Consider the following 18315-nt stretch of genomic DNA (forward strand, 5'->3'; position numbering starts at 1 on the left):
TGTCCTCTCACTCAACGCCATCCTCACGGCAGCCTCAGTTGCTGCTCTATGCAACTGTGCTTAAATGTGATCACACAGTCACCCTCGTTGTGTGGTCCTCTCCTTGGGCTTGTGGCATGTGTGAAGTCCACTGCACTGAGTCGTGCTCCAGGGTGGGGTGGGGACCCAGCAGAAACCTCCAGCACATTAAGCCATTTTATTTTATTTTTTAAGATTTTATTTATTTATTCATGAGAGACACAGAGAGAGGGAGAGAGAGGCAGAGACCCAGGCAGAGGGAGAAGCAGGCTCTATGCAGGGAGCCTGAGGTGGGACTTGATGAAGGCAGGCGCTAAACCACTGAGCCACCAGGGATCCCCAACTTTGAGCCATTTTAAAATAGAGTCTTGAGGGCAGCCCCGGTGGTGCAGTGGTTTAGCGCCGCCTGCAGCCCAGAATGTGATCCTGGAGACCAGGGATCGAGTCCCACCTCAGGCTCCCTGCATGGAGCCTGCTTCTCCCTCTGCCTGTGTCTATGCATCTCTCTCTCTCTGTGTCTCTCATGAGTAAATAAATAAAAGCTTAAAAAAAAAAAAAAAAGGAGTCTTGAGTTCTGCATCTCCACAGCAGCCAGAAAACTTGCTTAGAAAGAGACTGGAGATGCTAATAAGCAAACCAAATGCTTCAAAGCAGTATCATCAGTCCTCTCCAGCCTGCTTTTCCTGCTTCTATAGAGAGAGGCCAGTCACCACCTTTCTATTTCAGTCACACTATGGTTCTGTGGGAACTGTCATTTTCCTTTACTGCGGTTTCCAAGGCCCTAAAATAACCTTCTCATTAGCTTCACTCAAGTTCATTGTTAACATAAATAGGCCAAAATAGGCAGCCTTGTACAGAGCACTCGAAGTGAACATTATCAGCACTGCTCATCTATTTATGTCCTAAACAAATATTCAAGAGAGCATGAAAAAAATCCTTGGTTTTTCGTATCAGGAAATATACTGTAGATAATTTTTAACTTCCTGGAAACGAATTAAGATGACTGATAACTTTTAATTCTGTTTAGGCTTGACGTTCTCTGTCACATCCAGGTGGCCACTAGCAGAAGCTTGAGTAATGTGGAAAATATGTCTGTGCAGCTGCTGGCAAAGAAGCAAAATTATACTTCCTCAGAAACAGTGTGACAGAGTTCCTACAAAGGAATGTGATGTTGGCTGATTTGTAAGCAGAACTGCCACTGGTATGCACCCTCAAATCCAACCCCAACACTCCCTGGCCATATCCCTCTCTGGAACTGCATGGCTGGAGCTCATAAAAATAGAATGGTTCCATTGTGGGTCAGGTGCTCTTCTTTCCTGTCTACCCTCCAGGACACATTCATGCTTAGGATAAGGAAGGAGAATAAGCTCTAATGAATAGCAACAATGTCAGAGGATAAAGTAAGTCATCAATAGTGGCAGAGGATAAGAAAGACAGAAGCGCTCTCTTCACTGCCTAAGAGCTGTCTTATTAGTTTAGTGTCCACAGCTACCTTTGCTTCAAGCCTTAGCTACAACTGTAGACAAAGTCACTAGAATAACAGTTAACTGCCAGTGAGATTAATGATTTTTTTTTAAAAAAATGTTATTTATTTATTTGAGAGATACAGAGATAACAACAGAGATAGAGAAAGAACATGAGTGGAAAGGAGAGGGAGAAGCAGGCTCCCAGTGGAGCAGGAAGCCTGACATGGGGCTTGATCCCAGGACCCTGAGATCACAACACAGATGCTTAACCAACTGAGCCACCCAGGTGACCCTGAGATTAGCAATTTTCACTCTGCTTGGTTTGCACAGAGGAATTCAAACATCTTTCCCTAGGGAGTTTCAGAACATAGGATCAATCTGCAAACAAAACTGTATCTCAAGGATTGGCAAACTTCTGTTAAGGGCCAGATAGTAAGTAGTCTTTGTGGTCTGCGTATGGTCACTGTTAATCACTACTCAACTGTGTAGATAGAGCTCAAGAGCAGCAATAGACAATATATAAACAAATTGAGTATGTCTGTGTTCCCATGAAACTTTATTTATAAAAACAGACAGTAGGTTGGATTTGGCTCCTAGCCCTTACCCTATCCCTAACCCTCACCAACACCTGCTCTATCTAATAGGTACACTGATATTGCTACAAGAATGATTGAGAAATCATGAGGATCAGAACCAAGCTGTTCTGGTAAAACTAACCTAGGGTATTAGAAGTCAGAATAGTAGTTGCTCTTTGTGGGGTCAGAGAGGTTGGGGGGAAGTACTGTTATTGGGACAGAAAATGAGGAAGTTTCTGGGTTAATGGTGATACTCTGTTTCTTGATGTTGATGTTGGGAAAACTCACGGAGTTTTGTGACAATTCATTTAGGAGTTGTGAAAATTTCTGTGTGTGTTTGGTACTTCAATAAACTTTTTCTTTTTTTAAAAGAAAAAAGAGGGATCCCTGGGTGGCGCAGCGGTTTGGCGCCTGCCTTTGGCCCAGGGCGCAATCCTGGAGACCCGGGATCGAATCCCACGTCGGGCTCCCGGTGCATGGAGCCTGCTTCTCCCTCTGCCTGTGTCTCTGCCTCTCTCTCTATCTCTCTGTGACTATCATAAATAAATAAAAATTTAAAAAAAAATTTTAAAAGAAAAAAGAACCAACTTGTTTTGAGGGAGAAATCATTAAAAACAAAACAAAACAAAAAACCAAGGTAGAACAGCTTATCTCAAGAGTTTCTGTGTTGGTCAAAGTGTATATGGGTTCCTAGCCATACAGTCAGAAGGACACAGACCAAATTTCTTTTAGTTTGCTTAAAAAAAAAGTCGTAAAAAACACATAAAATTTTGCATCTTAACCATTTTTTAGCATACAATCCAGTAGCGCTAAGTACATTCACTTTGTTGTGAAACAGATGTCCAGAACTTTTTCAATTTGCAAATCTGAAATTCTCTGTTAAACAACAACTCTGGGTTTCCTCCTCCTCCCAGCCTCTGGTAACCACCATTCTACTTTCTGTTTCTATGAATCTGACTACTTTAGATACCTCATATAAGTGGAATCATATAGTTTTTGCCTTTTTTTGTGACTGGCTTATTTCCTTTAGCATAATATTCTCAAGGTTCATCCATGTTGTAGAATGTGACAGGATTTTCTTTCTTTTTAAGGCTGAGTGATACTCCACTGTGTGTATATACTACCTTTTGTTTATCCATTTATCTGTTGATGCACACCTGGGTTGCTTCTGCCTTTTGCCTAATGTGACTAGTGTTGCTATGAAAATGGGTGTGTGAATCTTTAAGACCCTATTTTCTTTTTTAATTTATTTATTCATGAGAGACACAGAAAGAGAGAGAGGCAGAGACACAGGCAGAGGGAGAAGCAGGCTCCTTGCAGGGAGCCCGATGTGGGACTCGATCCCCAGACCTGGGATCACATCCAGATGCTCAACTGCTGAGCCACCCAGGCATCCCCAATACCCTGTTTTAAGTTCTTTTGGCTATATATCTAGAGGTGGAATTGCTAGATCATATGGTCGTTGCATTTAAATTTTCTGAGGAACTTTCATACTGTTTTCCATAGAGGTTGTTACCATTTTACAACTTTACCAATTCCACAGTGCCTAAGGGTTCATTTCTCCACATCCTCACCAATGCTTATTATTTTCTGTTTTTGTGATAGTAGCATTAGCTACTATTTTTTAGAAGCCAGCTTTGAAGGTTGACAAAGTCTCACCTCAATTAAACCCTGAATAACAAAAGGGTTCCAAAAAAAGTACCTTGAATCCTTATGAAACTTGATGTTTATCCTAAAAGGCCACAACATTTTGATATTACTTTACCATTTTTGCTCAAAGTATCTGAATTTGTTAAACATTCCTGGGCAGCACAATACACAATAGCATACTAAAAGATGCATAGTAAGAGGGAAAATTTAAAATTTCCTTGTAGTATTTCCCAGAAAAATAATACTATGATTACCAAAAAAGCCAATAAAGAGTCAATACATAATTTATTTCACTAACTTTGATTCCACTATACTAGAATAGTGGAATTCTCCCAAATGGAACAACTGGATTGGCATAGGTAGATGCTAATTACTCTCCAAAGCAATGACACAATTAGGAGGACAACATGTGAACTGAATCAGTGGAAGTCTCCAGAAGTATCAGAAGCTCCAACATGTAGTTACCTACCTTGTTCTTCCAGAAGGACTCGAACAGCTGAGTTTTCCTCTACTTTTTTTCTGGCTGCTGCTTCTTCTTCATCGGACCATTGCATGTGATCCCTATCAAAAAATGAAAAGGTTGTAAAACCTGCTTCATAATTAAGGCAGAACAAGGGTGACGAGGGATACATCTTTCATTCTAAAATAATCAAAGGCAAATGATACAAACTAATTCCATGCTGAATGAATATATTTTGTGTCAGATGTTTCTTCTGATAGTGCTGGTACAACCCTGGAACTCCTACAGTTCTTCTATTAAAATCTGGCTGTGCTATAAGTTCCAACCACCTTTTGCAAACGGATGCTGAAGTAATGTCCCAGGAACACTACAGTGCATGATTATTTGGATGGTAGTATGGTTTATTCTATTTTACTCTAAGGCTAAATTTATTTGCCTTTTTGTTCATTTATGAATATGGAATTTTTAAATAGTTTTTAATCTCCTTTTACAATACTTATATTCTAATACTTTGCTGTCAAATAGATATGTTTTAAAATATTTCACACTGGGCAGCTCTGGTGGCTTAGGGGTTTAGCACCACCTTCAGCCCGGGGCATGATCCTGGAGAACCAGAATTGAGTCCCACATCAGGCTCCCTGCATGGAGCCTGCTTCTCCCTCTGCCTGTGTCTCTGCCTCTGTCTCTCTCTCTCTCTCTCTGTGTGTCTCTAATAAATAAATATAATCTTTAAAAATAAATAAATAAATAAATAAATATTTCATACCCTCAGTCCTTTAAGTAACTTTAGATTTTCCTATTAATTGTCTTAATTTCTGTAAATGGGTTCTTTTTTAAAATATATTTTATAGAAAAAAAATAAATAATAAATATATTTTATTTAAATTCATTTTCCAACATACAGTATAACAACACCCAGTGCTCATCTCATCATGTAATGGATTCTTAACATTTAAATGATAGAATAGTTGATATAGTATTTAAGAAGGTCAACTTTCCAAGATCTGACACCTTCTGTAAGTATTTTCAGTTTCAGAATTTATATTTCCTATGTGAGAAGATATTATTTTCTGCTGCTAAAATGTCTTCACAGAATAGAAGCAACATCTTTATACAAATTAGATGGGGCTTTGAAGGATTGCTTTTACAAAATTTGTATTTCCTTTTTTGCAATAGGTCAGACTATAAATGAATGATGTAATTTCCTGGAATAGACCAATTTTCTTTCTCTTTTTTCTTTTTAAAAATATTTTATTTATTTATTCATGAGAGACACATACATACACACACAGAAGCAGAGACACAGGCAGAGGGAGAACCAGGCTCCATGCAGGGAGCCTGATGTGGAACTCGATCCCGGGACTCCAGGATCATGTCCTAGACTGAAGGCAGGAGCTAAACTGCTGAGCCACCTAGGCATCCCTAGACCAATTTTCTAAACAACAAAGCCACATTTCCAAAACTCAAGTTCCATGTAGCCTATTGATAACTGTAAGAAAAATTTCTAACATCATTCTTAACAGCTATCTCCCTGATGAAAAAAGGATGAAATATCAAATTCTTGACATGCACCATAATGGTGGCTGGTAAACATTAACTGAGCATTTAGTATGATCATAATTATCATAATGATAATTACTATTATTTGTGTGTTACTAGGCTTTGTGCCAATCATATTACATACATATATGTCTTATTTAATCCTTTCAAAAACCCTGTGAGGGGGTTAAAGTCATGCTCCACTTACGTAAGAGGAAACAGAAATTTAGTAACTTACTTAAGGTCGCATAGCCATTAAATGACAGAATCAGAATTCAAACTCAGGCTGGGAATATGGACAGCATATACAGGAAACAACAAAATATTCATTTTGGTTGTTGTTTTTTTTGGGTAACTGCAGATGAAGTTGACAAGTGGGTAATAGTCAGATTTCAAATGACCTTAGGTGTGAATTGTTTAGTAATATGTAAGATAAAATGAAGTGGTGGAAGGACTGGTGTAAGAGAGACTAATGAGAAATCTGTTGCAGTGGTCTAGGAGTAATGAGTCCCAGGACTAAAGTGGTGGTGACAGCAAACAGAAAGGCTGAGCAGAAGGGAAGACACTGTGACAAAAACTGTAGCTGTGACTTAGAGGTTAACTAGCTGCTGGGAGATGAAGAATAGATTCAAAAACGATTCTAAGGTTTTAAAACTGAGTATCAAGGAAAGTGGAGGTGGGGGTGGATAACCAAGACAGAATAAGGAGTTGCTTTGGGTGGAATGATGATAAGCTTGGTACTATTTTGAGTCATGTTTATGTAATCAGATATGAGAGGGTACGTTCCAGTGACCTGACTATAAATATACCACCGAAAGGTGAGAAACTGCCTTCCTTTAAGAAAGATTAAAATTGGTATACTGAAATTTTCAGGAAAAGTCAATGATAATGTTAAAAAAAAAAAAAAAAGGCAGAGTTCCAAACTCTAACTACCATTATTTAAAATAAAACTGAATCATTCATAGCCCAAATAACCATTAAGCAGTTTTGTCCACTTGCTTTAATGAATGAAATTAGAATGGATTTCTAGGAGCACCTGGTGGCTTAGCTGGTTCAGTGACTGCCTTCAGCTTAGGTCATGATCTTAGTTAAGGTCCTGAAATTGAGCCTCCCAGTTGGACTTCCTGCTCAGTGAGGAGTCTGCCTCTCCTTTGGCACCCCCCTCCCTACGGCTCATGTTCTCTCTCTCTTAAATAAATAAAAAATATATATATTTTAAATTATATTTATTAATTTGACAGAGAATGAGCACAAGCAGGGGGAGTGGCAGGGAGAGGGAGAAGTAGGCTTCTCACTGAGCAGGGAGCCCAATGTGGGACTCAATCCTAGGATCCCAGGATCATGACCTGAGCAGAAGACCAACTGAGTTGCTTAGGGACCCTTAAATAAACAAAAATCTTTTAAAAAGCCCAGATTTTTGTTTTGACTTATTTTAATATATGTGAGCAATCACATAACTTGGAGCTGGCAATTATATTTTATATTCTGTATATGTAAATACATATAGAGTATTATTAAGTGATAGTTATAATATTAAAGGCAACAAGTAATTTATTGAAAAATAGGATTACTAAGGCTGGGTACAAGTTTCTCATCTATAATTTCTATAGCATATAAGAAAGAAAATAGAACAATCCATTTCTCTGTAAAAAAAAAAAATCAAGCTCTGAGACAATAAGAGTATATATGGTCTTTAGCTTTGAGCATTTATTTTAAACTGTTAATTTAACTTGCTTCTTCCTGAGTATTTAATAGATTTAGTTATTTCTTAAATTGCTCTAACTTCCCTACACTGTTCTTTATGTTGCTTCATTTTCTTAACTACTAAGTGAAGGGGAATATTATACCCTAAGCCCCTGCAGAACAGATTTTCCACTGTATAGTTATGGAATCCCCACAGAAATCTATAAAACATTCCTACTGTATTTATGGGGACTTCCTTCAGGCTTGCTGCTTTATGGCATTTTTTTATATTAAAAGAGTCTGAATCACATATACAAAACTCAACAGACAGCAATAAGAATCATTTGGGTTTATTTTTTTTTTTCATTTGGGTTTACAAGTAATAAATACCATTTGAATAGAATTTAAGTATAGAGACAAATAACTAACAAACTGAAGTAATCGGGTATTTAACAACCACTACCATTACCACCGAAGGAAAAAAATGGTTCATACAGTTTGACCTATGAGCTGTGCTTCTGGGAATTGATTGTAATGAAGTAGCTCAAAAGAATAGAGAAGTTCTGTATAGAGAAATACCTGTAAAATTGTGTTTGCCAGAAGACCAAATATAATAGCAAAAAAATGGAAACAATCTCAGTGATAGGGTAATGAAAAAATTATGGTAACTTAAAGGAGTATTATGCAGATATTTAAAATGATAAATATGACGTTTATGTGGCAACATGGAAAATGTGTATGAAACAACATGAGGTTAAAACAGCAGATCCTAAAATTATATATGTATCCTAACTAAATTATATACATAACCACAACTAAATAAAATTATAGACACATTGGGTGAAACAAAAACAAGTATGTTAGAATAGTGGAACTAAGAGATAATGGTCTTAAAATTTCCTTAATGTTGTAAAGCTGCTTCAAACAGAGGTAATTCTTTTTAGGGGTGGGAGAGAGGGGCAGAGGGAGAGGGAGAGAGAATCTTTTTTTTTTTTTTTTAAGATTTTATTTATTTATTCATGAGAGACACACAGAGAGAGGCAGAGACACGCAGAGGGAGAAACAGGCCCCATGCAGGGAGCCTGATGTGGGACTTGAACCCAGGACTCCAGGATCACACCCTGGGCCAGAAGCAGGCGCTAAACCGCTGAGCCACCCAGGGATCCCAGGGAGAGAGAATCTTAAGCAGACTCTGTGCTCAGCATAGAGCCTGGTGTGGGTATTGATGTCACAACTCTGAAATGATGACTTGAGCCAAAATCAAGTTGGTCACGTAACTGAGCCACCCAGGCATCCCTCAACTAGAGATAAAATAAAATAAAATAAAATAAATTAAAATATATATATATACATATATATATATATTCTTACAAAAAAACTATACTATATGTTTAAGACATATATATAACAATGGTCATTAAAACCTTGTATCATCCTTCTTAAGGGAAAATCCAGCAATTCTTACAATAAAAAAGAAGATACATTTTCTTAAAAAAGAAAATTGGGCAAAATGTACAAAATATACTTTAATATTTTTCCTGAAAACTTCAATTTGAGAAAAAAGAAATCTCAAAAATAAAAGATAGGATTTTGAGTAAGAAGTTTTTACAACATGGCTGGTAGAATTTGTCTTATAATCTTGTAGTAGTCGTAAGTCTTATGACCAGAGTTTGTGAATGTGCATATGTATTTTCTATTCCTTCTATATGTAAAGTATAACTGAATGAGGATTCATTGCTAAGTTGATTGTAGCAACAGTCTAAATAATTGTACATTTGATTTGGTTTGGAACAGTTAAAACACACACACACACAGACTCCAATTGTTTAGCTTGGGTACTAACATTTTTAAGGATCTTACCTACTGAAAACTCTGCTGAATGTGATGCCACACTACTATAATTTTTAATAATCACAAACTAAAGCACTCAGTGCAAGCTATGTGGATAGAATGTTTTTCTGTCTTTGTCATTTACTGTGTATATAAAAGTCTCATTATAAAACAAAATTTAAAGACAAACTTAACAAATTTTAAGTAGCTACTGAATTAGAAATAAAATATGCTTTGGTGGGGGGTGGCACCTGGGTGGCTCAGTTGGTTAAACATCTGCCTTCAGCTCAGATCATGATCCTGGGGTTCTGGGATCAGGCCCCACATCCTGCTCCCTGCTCAGTGAGGGGGTTGCTTCTCCCTCTCCCTCTGCTTGCCACTCACCCTGCTTGTGCTCTCTATCTCTGTCAAATAAACAAAATCTTTAAAAAAATTAAAATTAAAAAAATTAAAATATTTGTGGGGTGCCTGAGTGGCATAGTCTGTTGGGTGTCCAACTCTTGGTTTTGGCTCAGGTTGTGCTCTCAGGGTCATAGGATTGAGCCCTGTGTCAGGCTCTGTGCTCAACATGGAGTATGCGTGGGACTCTCTCTTCCTCTCCTTCTGCCCCTCATGCATATTCTTTCTCTCTTTCCAAAAAATAAATAAATCTTTGGGCAGCCTGGTGGCTCAGTGGTTTAGCACCGCCTTCAGCCCAGGGCCTGATCCTGGGGACCCAGGATCAAGTCCCACGTCGGGCTCCCTGCATGGAGCCTGTTTCTCCCTCTGCTTGTGTCTCTGCCTCTCTTTCTCTGTGTGTCTCTCATGAATAAATAAATAAAAATCTTTAAAATAAATAAATAAATAAATAAATAAATAAATAAATAAATATTTAAAAAAAGATATTAGATAAAGGGAAAAAATGGAGGTTATTAGTTTCAGGTTAAAATTATTTCAATAATCCTTAATTCCAGAACAAAATCATATTTATTATATAGTTATAATAATAATAAATTTAGAGTTTTACTTTTCATTTAAATATCCTAATAGATTAATAGTTCTTAATTTTTCAAGCTCTCTTCTTGTATTGTATGTATATACACACATATATACAAACATTTTCCTATACAGCTATAAAATGTTTATAATTATGACTTAGAAATGCTGAATATGACTTGTAATTTTGGCTATGACAGAGGACATCATAATGGGCTAATCCTCCTACCAAAAACAATGAAAAGAACTGGAAAAAATATATGAAATGAATTGTTTTTAGGCACCGGATTACTCTTCAGACTATACACGACTACGATCTTTAAAAAGAGAAACAAAAGGTCAATCCTCACATTCACCCTGGTTTTCTGTCGGGAACGTGTTCTATACTGTAGTGCAGAGAATGGCTGTCTCACTGAGTGGCACTTTTGTGAACTGAGAATACAGAAATTAGGGTTCTGAGTTGCTGAGGTAATAAGACTCTGCAGTAGAATACTGAAGAAAAGGGGGCTGGACAAAGGGACAGGCTCCTAAAGTCTGCAAGAGAGTTCTCCTATTTAATTAGTGCTGGCTATTCACTGTGACAGGACAGAGTCCACAGGTCCTGATGACAGAGAGGATTCTGGGGGTGAACATAGCAAAAAGAGAACTGACTGGACATAGGCAGTACAGTGCTTTGGAGGTATTAGAATTCTGGCTAAGTCAGAGTGGAGAAGCTTCTCTGAACACCTCCATTCAGTTAAGATCCCAGAAATGCCATGCCATAGGAATAAACCCACATTTAGTTCAGGACAATATCAAAATAGTCTCACCCTAACAACACCTAAAATTATATCTCACCTTTAAAAATAGAACTACCCTATGACCCAGTGATTACATTACTAGGTATTTAATTTACCTGAAGGATACAAAAATAGTGATTTGAAGGGTGTTTATAGCAGCAACATCTATAATAGCCAAACTATGGAAAGAGCCCAAGAGCTCACATGTTGATCAACAGATGAATGGATAAAGAAAATGTGGTGTGTGTATACATACATATATACATACACACATATATATACACATATATTCATATATATGAATTTTACTCAGCCATCATAAAGAATTAAATCTTGCCATTTGCAATAATATGGATAGAACTAGAGAGTATATTATATTAAGTAAAATAAGTCAGTCATGACCGTATGATTTCACTCATGTAGAATTTAAGGAACAAAATGAAAATAGGGGAAGGGAAAAAAAAATAAAATAAGATGAAAAGAGAGGGAGGCAAAGCATAAGAAACTCTTAGTATATGGTGATCCCTGGGTGGCTCAGCGGTTTAGCGCCTGCCTTTGGTCCAGGGTGTGATCCTGGAGTCCTGGGATCGAGTTCCATGTCGGGCTTCTGCATGGAGCCTGCTTCTCCCTCTGCCTGTGTCTCTGCCTCTCTTTCTGTGAGTCTCATGACTAAATAAATAAAATGTAAAAAAAAAAAAGAAAAGAAACTCTCAATATATGAAAACAAAAGGAAAGTGGCTTGAGGGTGGAGGGCTGCAGGAGAGGTAACTGGGTGATGAACATTAAGGAGGCCACTTGCTGTAATGTGCATTGGGTTTTGTATGCAACAGATGAATTACTAAATTCTACCCTGAAATTAATAATACACTATATGTTTCCTAGATTGAATTTAAATAAAATTCTTTTAAAAATTATATCTCACTTGACCAAAAAAGATTTGGCAGTAACTCAACCACTTGTCAGAAAAAAATCACCTTTAAAGTAAGAAAACATAATCCAGATTCCATATAAAATATCATCCATAATGTCCACCACAAAATCAAAACTATTAGCATGTGAAGAAGCAGAAAATGTGATCCCTAATCAAGAGACAATGTATCCAGTAAGTATAGACTGAGAAAACTCAAATGTTAAAATAAGTATACAAGGACTTTAAAATAGCTTTTAAAAATGTTCAAAGATTTAAAGGAAAAGATGGACAGAATGGATCAACAGATGGGGATACCTCTGCAAAGAAATGGAAATCATTAAAACAAATTCTAAAACTAACCCACATATAATATCTGAAATGAAAAATTCACTGGGTAGGTTTAATAGCTAATGGGCACTATAGAAAGAAAAAGTCAGTGAACTTAAAAGACTTAAAGGTGTAAAAATTATCCAAACTGAAAACAGAGGAAAAAAATGTAAAGAAAAAAAAAAAGTACAAGTCTTCATAATCTATGGAATGAAAACAATTGGGTCTAAGAAACACAGAAACTGAAGTCCCAGTAATAGAAGAGACAGAATGAATAAGAAAAAAACCTGAAGACTGACTAAAAATTTTCTAAATTTGATTTAAAAAAAAAATCTAGAAAGCAAAGTAAATCACAGGCATAATGCATACACAGAAAACTGCTAAGAAACAAAGATTTTTAAAAATCTTAAAAAGAGCTATTATAGAGAAGGGAAAAGCAATGCAAACATCAATTGACTTCTCATTAGAAACAATGGAGGCCAGAAGACAAATGAGTGACATCTTTAAAATAATGAAAGAACAAAGTCTATCAATGTAGATTCTATATGCAGTGAAAATATCTTTCAAAGTTTAAAAATAAAAACATTTTCAGATAAACAAAAGTTAAGAGAATTTGTTACCAGCAGAATTGGTAATACAAGAAATTTTAAAGTTTTTTAAGCCAAAGAAAAATGGTACTAGATGGAGACTCAAAAACATAGGGTAGAATAAAGAGATAAAAAATGATAAATATCTGGTAACTTATAAAAGACAGCCTTTTAATACTTTTTCTCAATTTCTTAAAAAATTTCTAGCTATACGTAGCAGAAATAATAACAATGAATTACAGAACTTACAACATACATAGAAGTAAACTTTATGACAAAAATCTAACACACATTGAATGGATAAATAGAATGATATTGTAATCTTCTTACATTTTATATTATGTGGTACAATATTCATTATTTATTTAAAGATTTATTTATTTATTTTTTTAGAGAGAGAGAGCACAGTGGGGAGGAACAGAGGCAGAGGGAGAGAGAGTCCCAAGCAGACTCCATGTGGAGTGGGGAGCTGACACTGAGTTTAATCCTAGGACTCTGAGATCATGACCTGAACTGAAACCAAGAGTTAGACGCTTAACTAACTGTGCCACCCAGGTACCCCTCACAATACTAATTCTAAGTAGCCTGTATCAAGTTGAGGAAGTAACATAATTATAGTAACACTGTAATCTCTAGGAGTATCATTATCAAAGTGTTAATGGTGTTCACTGTGTTAATGGTGTCACTGTTTCAGGTGGTTCATGAAGTCAAAATTATTTCTATAATAATACTATTTGCCTTTTTTACCGCATTGACATTTGCACTGATAGTATAAAAACAGTGGTGGTGCAACAGAGCGCAACTGCCCTAGTATGAAACAAGACAGTGGCACCAAAATGTACTAACAGTCATTGATTCTATACCACCATCCAGTGGGTGGTCAAGAATTCACCATTTTGTTTAAAAAAATCTAATTCACTTAAAGACTGTGCCTGATAAAACAGTAAAAATTATGTTATAAAATAATGACCCTTGAATATAAATGTTTAATATTCTATGTGACAAAATGGAAGGCATGCATGAAGGACTTCTGCTGCATTCTGAAGTATGATGACTGACTTGTAGAAAAGTACCTGTATGATTGTTTGCATTGTGAATGGAATTACCTGCTTTTTTCCCCCCAGGGAATGCTATTTTTAGTTGAAAGAGCAACTGTAGACAAACTATAGTTATTCAGACTTGGTATCCAGTATATCTTAAAAGTAAGTAAAATGAGGGGTGCCTGGGTGGCTTGGTCAGGTAAGTGTCCAACTCTTGATTTTGGCTCAGGTCATGATCTCAGAGTCATAGGATAAAGCTCTGCATCAGGTTCTGCCCTGGATGTGGAGCCTGCTTAAGATTCTTTTTCTCCCTCTCACCTTTGCCCTACCCCTTGCTCTCTCTCTCTCTTAAAAGAAAGTGAATGAAATGAGCCTACACTTTAAGGAAAATAAGTGACAATTTTTGCTGCCAAAAATGAATTGTGTGTTTTAAAGCAAAAATTAGAATTTTGAAAAGTTGTATCTACCACCATGAGTTGACAGCTTCCCAATACCTAGAGATTTTCCTGATGGGAATAGTGGTGATATTACAAAGGAGACTTTTAAATATGTATAATGTATAATGAAATGTGTCAACATTTGAAAGATTTATATTAAACAGGGAATCAAACTTCTCCAAATTATCCATGAATAATATTATAAAATGATGCAGAGGTAAAATATCCAAAGTACAAGATATATCAATGAATTATAATTGATATGTTTTTTTTCCCCCAACTACTGCTTTTATTTATTTATTTATTTATTTATTTATTTATTTATTTATTTATTTATGATATGGTTTTGTATTTGTATATTGCAACTAAGAAACTATCACTGCTGAGACTTAGTGTAATATCAGAAAAAATACCTACAATTATCTTAAAATGCTACTAAAAAATTCCTCTCCTTTCCTAGCATATATCTGTATGTGGCCAAATTTTCTTCATATAATTCAACCTAAACAACATATCACAACAGATGGAATGAAGAAGCAGATATGAGAATCCAGCTTTTTCCACTAAGTAAGACATTAAAAAGACTTGCAAACATTTAAAATAATGCCACTTTTTTGGGGGGAACAAATATATATTTTTGTTAAAATATGTAACTTATGTGACTGATTATTCTTATTTTACAATGAACTAAATATTTTTAATGTCTCTGTTTTAATTTCGAATATGGAAAAGATCAATAGATATTACATCAGATGAATAAAAGTACTTTCAGGGTTCTCAAAAATTTGAATGAAAAAGGGTTCTAAGACCAAAATTTGGAACTATTTTTCTAGGATAATATGTAAAAATGATGTAAAGATGCATAGTTAAAAACGTAGTAGAGAAAATAAAAGAACAAATGAGACAAAAAAAATTGAAAGATAACTTGATTATATTAATTTACAACACTTATGAGGATTGAATGTTATCTCAAATTTCTCTTTTCCTTTTTCTTTTCTTTTTTTAAAGAGAGCAAGGGAGGGACAGAGGGAGGGGAGGAGAGAGACTTGTAAGCAGGCTGCATGTCCAGCACAGAGCCCCACATAGGGCTCAATCTCATGACCCTGGCATTATGACCTGAGCTGAAATCAAGAGTCAGATACTTAACTGGCTGAGCTACCTAGGCCCTTCTTCTCTTTTTCTTTTTTGATATTATTTTAATAGATATAAAAAGGCATGTTACTGTTTAATTTGTACCTCTTTTACAGTTGTCTATTTCCCCAAATGTTCAGTGTACTTCTTCCTAGATCAACTTTCCATGTCTACTGTCCATTTATCCATATAGCAAAAGGTTTTAATGTTTTTCTAACAATAACAAATATTCTATATGTTAACTTTGATATATGGTAGTGAAAAATCATTTAGCTTTTGTGTCTCTCAGTTTTTGTATTAGTAAAATAAGAGTTATAATTCTCAAAATGGTATATAATTAAGTACTTTGAAATATAATTATCCTCTTTCTTCAAACCTAAAATACCATTATTTTCTGTACCATTAAGAAGGAAAAAACACTCCAATTAGATACATGATAAGATGTATCATGATTTCAGACATGCTAATCAGTGAAACAAATGTGAGCCTCAGATGAATGAAACACAGTTGTTATAGGTATATCAGCTAATAATTTAACTAATTTCGATTAAATCTTTTCTACTATTGACATTCACTTATGCTTATGACTCCTGGCTGCCTACTTTTCTTTTCAGCTCTCATAAACATTTCCATAGACTATTTTCATTAGTGTATCAGTTTCTTACTTAGGAATGACTTACAAAAGATACACAAAAAGAAACAATGCCTTCTCACTTCTGCATACATTGGAATAGAGATCACAGCTGCTGGAAGAAACCAATACCCACTTCCCTCATTAAACATTTATTGAGAACCTATATCTTTCAGGCACTGAGCTGTGAACTGGAGACATAAAGATGAAGAGATTCTGGCAAAACTCAAAATTGTTAATGAGAAGAGGAGTCGTAATCAGTTATTAAAGAATAAAGAATTTATCAGGTACATAGCAAGATGGGAATGGGTACATAGAAGGCATTCTTTTAAAAATTCAAACAATACTAATGCATATAAAATATAAAGTTTAATCTTTAGCCTCTCATTCTCATGCCCATTTCTGAGATAAATACTTATCAGCATGATGTAAACATTTCCAGGCTTTTCTCTATATGCATATAAAAACAAAGATTTGTATACACATGTAGCACATGTACAAGAGTTCCTTAATAAAAATGAGACATGTTATTTTTCTGCAACTTGCTCCTTTTGTTTAATGACATATCCTAGCCATCTCTTGATATCAATATACATGGATCTCTCTTATTTTTATTAACTGGTACATTATTTTCCAATGTACGGATATAACCATATTTTTCATTATTGTATTGAGGTATAAATTACACACAGTAAACTGCACATATTTAAAGTGCACAATCTGATAAGTTCTGACATATGGAAACACTCATGAAACTATCACTACAATCAAGATAATGAATATATCCCATCATACTCAAAAGTTTCCATGTGTGGCTTTATAATTTCTCCTTTCCAGGCTTTCCTTTCTTTCTTTTTTTAAAAAAGATTTTACTTATTTACTTCACAAAGAAAGAGAAAGCATGCATGTGCACAAGCAGGGGGAGCAGTAGGAAGAGGGAGAGGGAGAAGCAGGCTTCCCAATGAGCAGAGAGCCTGACACAACATGGGGCTTGATTCCAGGCCCCTAGGATCATGACCTGAATCAAAGGCAGACACTTAACCAACTGAGCCACCCAGGCATTTCTGGTCCTCCCCTTCCTTCCTTTTTTTCTTTTCCTTTTTTTTTAAGATTTTATTTATTAACGAGAGACATAGAGAGCGAGGGAGAGAGGCGCAGAGACACAGGCAGAGGGAGAACAGGCTCCACGCAGGGAGCCTGATGTGGGACTCGATCCCGGGTCTCCAGGATCAGGCCCTGGGCTGAAGGCGGTGCTAAACCACTGAGCCACCGAGGCTGCCCCTTTCTTATCACCATTCTCCAACTCCACTGACATCCACTGGTCAGCATGCTTTCTGTTTCTATATATTAGTTTACATTTTCTACTATAGTACTAAAAGCATAATATATACTCTTTATTTTTAGTTTTACTCAGCATAATTATTGTTTTTTTTTTAAAGATTGATTGATTGAAGATAGAGAGAGAGAGAGAGGCAGAGACACAGGCAGAGGGAGAAGCAGGCTCCATGCACCGGGAGCCCGATGTGGGACTCGATCCCAGGTCTCCAGGATCGCACCCTGGGCCAAAGGCAGGCGCCAAACCGCTGCGCCACCCAAGGATCCCTCATTGTGACTTTAATTTGCACTTCCCTAATGACTAATGATGGTTGATCATCTTTTCATGTGCTTATTATCCATGTATCCTCTTTGGCGAAGTGTTCAAATATTTTGCCTATTTTTGTTGGGTTATTTGTTTATTGAATTTTGAGAACTTTTTATATATTTTCATTATGAATCCTTGTTTACTAAATTTGTGAGCTTTTTTTTTATTCATGAGTCTTATATTAATAATAAAAATGAGCAAATTATTGATACATGCAACAATACAGATAAATCTTAAAATAATCTTAGTGAAAGAGGCCTGACAAAAAAGAACATACATACTGTGATTCCCTTTCTTTCCACAAAATATTAGAAAATGCAACTAATCTATAATGCATGCGATATTCTTTATTCTTCCTTCCTTCTTTCCATTTCTACTTTTCTACAGATAAATTTCCTTGACATCCAACCTCACTTAGAGATCCATTTATCTTTCTCTGTAAACTCCAGTTTGAAGTCTTAGCATTATATATTTTCTCCACTTTCCTATATATTTTTGAAAGATTTTATTTATTTATTTGTGAGAGAGCATGTGCTCGACAGAGAAAGAATGAGTGGAGGGAAAGGCAGAGGGACAAGCAGACTCCCCACTGGGTGGGTGCCCTATGCAGGCCTATCCCAGGACCCTGAGATCAT

General features: G+C 36.0%; 1 protein-coding gene across 10 annotated transcripts in view; it reads right to left on the minus strand.

Moving 5' to 3' along the window:
* The window catches only part of METTL8 (methyltransferase 8, methylcytidine), an 87983-nt gene that overhangs the window by 24022 nt on the left and 45646 nt on the right, over window positions 1-18315 (minus strand). For all 10 annotated transcript variants that reach the window (XR_005982744.1, XR_005982742.1, XR_005982743.1 and 7 more), the window contains one exon: window positions 4179-4270. Coding sequence is in view for 6 of the 10 variants with exons in the window: in XM_041722925.1 (XP_041578859.1) it covers window positions 4179-4270 (92 nt within the window). In the remaining 4 variants the exon portion in view is untranslated. The remainder of the gene's footprint in view (window positions 1-4178; window positions 4271-18315) is intronic.

This window comes from Vulpes lagopus, chromosome 11, assembly GCF_018345385.1.
Source record: "Vulpes lagopus strain Blue_001 chromosome 11, ASM1834538v1, whole genome shotgun sequence".
NCBI lineage: Eukaryota > Metazoa > Chordata > Mammalia > Carnivora > Canidae > Vulpes > Vulpes lagopus.